General features: G+C 40.8%; 1 protein-coding gene across 8 annotated transcripts in view; it reads right to left on the bottom strand.

Moving 5' to 3' along the window:
* Positions 1 to 915: 915 nt before the first annotated feature.
* LOC136764894 (phospholemman) overlaps positions 916 to 6,000 on the bottom strand; it is a 29,165-nt gene continuing 24,080 nt past the window's right edge. For 7 of the 8 annotated variants that reach the window (XM_066719270.1, XM_066719267.1, XM_066719266.1 and 4 more), the window contains 4 exons: positions 2,714 to 2,750; positions 2,123 to 2,172; positions 1,859 to 1,899; positions 916 to 1,243 (listed from right to left, as the gene is read on the bottom strand). In XM_066719270.1, coding sequence (XP_066575367.1) covers positions 1,877 to 1,899; positions 2,123 to 2,172; positions 2,714 to 2,750 — 110 coding nt within the window. In that variant the 3' untranslated portion in view covers positions 916 to 1,243; positions 1,859 to 1,876. The remainder of the gene's footprint in view (positions 1,244 to 1,858; positions 1,900 to 2,122; positions 2,173 to 2,713; positions 2,751 to 6,000) is intronic. The other variant, XM_066719268.1, reaches the window with a different exon arrangement.

Below are 6,000 nucleotides of genomic sequence, written 5' to 3'. Positions count from 1 at the left end.
TGCAGCTTTGGAATTGGCGATGGAATTACCTGTGAGGGCAATATGGTGGTGGAAGGAAGGAACTGAAATAGCCAAAGCGAGAGAGCAGCTCACGTTTGGTGCAGTGGCGAGACCGGGAGTAGGTAGCCAGGTATAGGGAAATGTGGGGGAGGGGGGCAGGAGCAGGAGGGAGATTGGTGAAAGAGAGGAATAGAGGAAGAGAAGCCAGCAGGGCAGAGGGTGGGGCACGGGAGGGGCATGTCATCTGGAGCCAATAAACTGAGACTTTCAGAGATGGCGAGAATGCAAAACTTGTGCTGGCAAGCGACTATCCAGTTCCTAATGTTGGGAGCTGATGGATTGGAAGCCGATGGAAGAGAGCAGTGGTCCGAGGTCAAGAGGAGGAAGCCAAGGACGGAGAACAAAAGTTGTCGACCAAGGTTGGATCCAAGTGGCGGGGGCGAGGAGCAGTGGACGGGCTCGGATCACAGAGAGATTTGGAAGCGGATCTACACTGAGGAGTACAGTTGCAGAAGCAGGGAGAGATGGACTCGAAGGCGAAGGAGAACCAGCAGGAGGAACTGGTTCCTGGGGAGAGTCGGTGGTGGAAGATGGCGAATAATCCATTGCAAAGACTATCGTCCGGGAGTCAGGAAGATGAGCAGATGTCGAGCACAGGTAAGCAAGCAATAACTGTGTTGGGGGGGCGTAGTGCTTGGCTGAAGCAGGGAAATTAGTGAATTTAAAACAAAGAATGCTGGGGGGTGGGGGTGTGGGTGTTAAGGACAGGGTATTTATACTCTTTTGACGGGAAGTGAGAATGATGTAATCGGGTTGTCTACTCCCGAAATTTGATTTATAAATTCCATTGTGTGACAAGTGCTTTGGACAATGTATGTGAAACACATTGGAAGAAAAATAAAACACTGACTGGAATTATTTGGAAAATGTTTTTATTTATAGTTCGCTTGCAGCGCAGGGAGAAAAAACAATAGAACACTTCTGATTCAACGTTGATGCTCCTTATTCTTGATGCTTTCGATATACATATCTTTTTGTTCCTTTTGTATAGAAAAAAATATGAGAGCAAGAGATAGACAGACAGTCAAAGATGAAAAAGTAGCAGAAGCAGATGAGTTAGGTTGGCGCATTCAAAACTGACTTCCAGCGCACAACTAGCTACGATTGCAAACAGAAACAGTGCTGTGTGCTGCCCTGTGTGACGCGGCATCATAGTGGCACTGGTTGGCATCTCAGGGGACACCTGTAAAGAACACGAAATGCCGGTAAAGTCCCCATAAATTCCCAAATCTGTTTGACAGTAAACTCAACTAACATTGTATTAAAGTGATCTTAGAACAATCTGACACCTGGGCAACACAAATTTGTAGACTGCAGGGGATGTTATAGAATAGAATTACATTTATATTTGTGAAAATGTTTTAAATAACACGATTATAAATTCAGTGAATTCAAAGTTTATTTTAAGTTAAATAATCCATCAATTTTCGAAACCGCTTATCCTGGTGTGGGTCACGGGGAAGCCAGAGCCAATCACGGCAGGCATAGGGCCAGGAATACACCCAGGACAGGACAACCTAACCTAACCTGCATGTCTTTGGATGGTGGGAGGAAACCCGAGTGCCCGGAGAAAACCCACACAGACACGGGGAGAACATGCAAACATGTCACAGTGCCGCCCAGATTATTTTAAGTTAAATAATAAAAAAGAAAAGGTGTGCAATACAGTCCACTAAGTTATTTAACTTCAGAACCAGAGAGCATTAACGCCACCACGTGGTCAGAGGTAAAACATTTCTACACCATGTTTTTCCTGTCCTACTACACAACCAAACTGCAACCTCAGACTCACACTTACCTGAAGCCTGTCCACTGCTTATCGCTTCCTGCTCGACATCCCTGTTTAGGAAAATGACTGTGAGGGAAGGCGATTGTACATACATATGAATCATACCCTCTTAATTAATTTAAGCGCGTGTATAATTGTGTATAAACAAATCGAATCGTTTCTGATTGAAAATGTCGGCAATCGCCTAACAAGACTATTACATCATCATAATAATAATAATAATAATAATAATAATAATAATAATAATAATAATAATAATCCCAAAATGCTCACGTCTGATAGATGCTCTCAGATTCCCAGCCTCCTCGTCAGGCTCTCCAGTTCTGTGAAGGGGACAGAGAGATTCAGTCGGCTTCAACCGGATGAATTGTTTCTCTCCGGTCTTCTTTACAGGACTTGCATTCTAAGGCCTAAGTTGATAATAATATTAAGGGTGTAGTGCATTCTGAAAATAATATGTGATGGTGATTCTTTAAAATATGGACAAAACAACTAAAAAAAGGCCCACGTCATTTTAATGGAAGAATTGTACTATAGTCTTGGAGGCAGTAAAATAATCAGTTTGATCTGATGCTGTTAAATTCTTACTTGATGATGGTATTGATGGTAATGCGGATGAGGACGGTGATGGCATTATTATTATTATTATTATTATTATTATTATTATTATTATTATTATTATTGGTTGATGACTTTGTCTAAAGCGACTCACAATTCACAATGCACAGCACGTAATTTACGCGGTACTAAGATTGCACTCAGTGCCGAAGAAAACTTAAGGAGAAATAGATGAATGAGAGGAGATTTTTATCTATCTATCGTTCTATCTATCCATCTATAAATCAGAACATAGATCAGACTTACGGGTGTTGCTGATTGAACTTGCAGCGACATTTTCGGCCTGGGAAAAAACAAACAAATATAAAAACACACGAACAGTTATTGTAAATAGGAAATCAACAAATCTTTATATAGACTATGATTTCAGACAGCGACTGTGTAAAACCCGGAACACCGGAACAGTGGGAAGTATTATGTTCCCTAACTATGTAAGATGATCCAATAAGCAGTCTAAAGGCATCTGTAACCATTAACGGGTTTAATTGGAGAGAATATAACTGCACATAACTGGGAACATCAGTGTGTACAACTCCAACAGAACACTAACTGAGCTCGGGTGCATAAGTATAACGTCATGTTCTCATGCCAACTTCTCTCTCTGTTCCAAACAGTACTTTCAATATTTAACAGGAAGATTTACAAAGACGTCCAAAACTGAAAAATACTTATTCTGGGCTTTCAGAAACTTGTGTTTTAATTGAAAATATTGTATTACATAGTGTAAATAATATTAACACTTAACTTTAATACTACTACTAATAATAACAACAACACTACTACTACTACTACTACTAATAATAATTAATACACATTTTCTACAATTTGTTAAACTGAACAGAATTGTAAAAGTAATAGTGGCATTAAGGTACAATAGTGCTACAATAGTTTCATGCTGGCACACTGTTTGTGGAACTGGGAATAGACACACAAACTGGTGACCCCCATGCCACAATGTCGTATTTGTGCATGCAATGTGAGCGTTCCAAGGCTAGGACTGAAAATAATTTCTGGCCCAATTGATATTATTAAGGGTCCCCTTTAAACCTACAATAGTGTTATGCTGGGGCACTGTGGAACTGGCAATAGACACCCAAAATAGTGTCCCATACCATTCATCCATCCATCTATCCATCTTCGAAACCGCTTATCCTGGTGAGGGTCGCGGGGAAGCCAGAACCGATCCCGGCAGGCATAAGGCGCAAGACAGGAATACACCCAGGACGGGATGCCAGTCCATCGCTGGGCAACACACACACACACACACAGGGCAATTTAGCAAGACCAATTAACCTAACCTGCATGTCTTTGGATGGTTTTCTAATATTTATAAGAAAGTCCCTAAAACCACTCCTGATTGAAACTGTAGAGATAGAAGACCCCTAATGAAATTAAGGTATAGAGGCCAAAACTTTGGGTGAGAAACATCAGTTCAAATAAATAGTTCTATTTTACTTTAGATGGGGACACCTTTCTTCTATCAATTGGACCTAAAATGGTACTGGGGACTTTCTTTTCAATATTGGAAAGCAACCCATGGAAAGCTAATAACCCAATCTAAGACACACAATTGTGACACTAGGCTGTCTATTCACAGTCCCACAAATTGCTCCCCAGCATGTAACTAGTGTAGGTTTAAAGGGGATCCTTTCTACTATCCAAAGGACCTAAATTGGCCAGATACTACATTTAGGCATGGGGGACACCAGTTTGGGTATTTCTTCCCAGTTTCAAAAATTGCTCACCAACATAAAACTACTGTACTTTAGAAGGGGAACCTTTCTACGATCAAAGGGAGCAGGAATGGTTTTGGGGAATTTTTTTTCAATATTAGAAAACAACCCTCGGAATACTCACATTGCAATAAAAGACAATAAATTGTGGCATGGGGTAAACCACTTTGGGTGCCTATTCTCAGTTCCACATAACACTACTGTAGGTTTAAATGGGATAATTTCTACTATCAATAGGACCACAAATTATTTTGGGGCCATTCTTTTAAAGTAGAGAAAGACAGCCTCGAAATGCTCACAATGCACTTAAAAGTACGACACTGTGGCATGAGGGTTACCAGTTTGGGGGTCTATTCCCAGTTCCACAAACACTGCTCTAGCATAACACTACTGTAGGTTTAATGGGGACCCTTTCTACTATCAATTGGGACAGAAATTATTTTCAGGCCATTCTTTTAAATATTAGAAATCCAGCTTTGGAATGCTCACATTGCATGTACAAATACGACATTGTGGCATGGGGGTCACCAGTTTGGGTGTCTTTTCCCAGTTCCAGAAATAGTTCCCCAGCGTGAAACTTTTGTAGCACTATTGTACCTCAATGCCACTATTACCTTTACGAATTCTGTTCAGTTTAACAAACTGCAGAAAATGTGTATTCATTATCATTATTATAATTTGTGTTGTTATTATTAGTATTAAAGTTAAGTATTAATATTATTTGCACTATGTAATACAATATTTTCAATGTAAACACAAGTTTCTGAAAGCCCAGAATAAGTATTTTTCGGTTTTGGACATCTTTGTAAATCTTTCCACTATTCCAGCGTTCTGGGTTTTACCCAGTCACCATGGGACACATCAATTGTTATTGAATAACTAGACAGACTCAATGCAGCATTGGTTATATGAAGACAACAATAGATGAGAATTCAGACACATCTGTCACATTGCGAGTCCAATGGTTGCGTTCATGTAGCGCAGATTTCCGCAGTTCTGCGTGGATCTGCACTGATGCACCAATGGGATCGTAGGAATTCTGCAGCTCTGTGCAGAACTGTGTAAATCTGCGCTACCAGAAAGTGACCAATAGGCCAATCTTAAACACACAAGATTTGACTCTAGCTGAAATTACAGACTATCCCCTGTCCAACCACAGGGAGGCGATGTTGCATAAGCATGTAAATAAACCATGTACTGCTTAAAATCTACTCAACACTGGAAGAAACCCTATGGTGCCTCCTCACTTGGAGAATGCTGGTCATAGCCACCTTGGATCCAGTGCTGTCTGGACTACAACACAGGGTTCAGATCTGAGCCAGCACCGTTTGGACTATAATACAGGGCCCAGATTGGGGCTAGTGCTGTGTTAGGCCCGAGCAAAATCCATTAATGAATTACTGAAAAACAATTGACAGGGTCAGCTGGGCAGCTTTTCCATGTTAAACCTTGACAGGATTTGAGAAATCTATCTCAAAATAACCAAGCAAACATAAAACGTACTCTTTACGTGTGCACAGGTTATTCCTTGATTTTTTCTATGACCCATATTGAAAAACAAAAGTACCACGAGGCGTGAGAGAGGAGAATAGGTCAGTGGTATTTTGATCTATAAATAAAATGAAATATAGGGCACACTAGGGAGATTGATTTCACTGAGCACTTGGTTGTTGACACACACGCATTCAGAGAAACTACTCCCCAGACGTGCATCTGTTTCTCTAAAGCCTCTGAAAATGGAAAATCTGGAGCACATATCTCAGTTTTTGGACAAGCCAGGAATGCTCCCTTTTCCCCTCT

The sequence above is a fragment of the Amia ocellicauda genome, chromosome 12 (assembly GCF_036373705.1).
Source record: "Amia ocellicauda isolate fAmiCal2 chromosome 12, fAmiCal2.hap1, whole genome shotgun sequence".
NCBI classification, from domain to species: Eukaryota; Metazoa; Chordata; class Actinopteri; order Amiiformes; family Amiidae; genus Amia; species Amia ocellicauda.
This window is presented reverse-complemented; position numbering and strand designations above follow the sequence as displayed.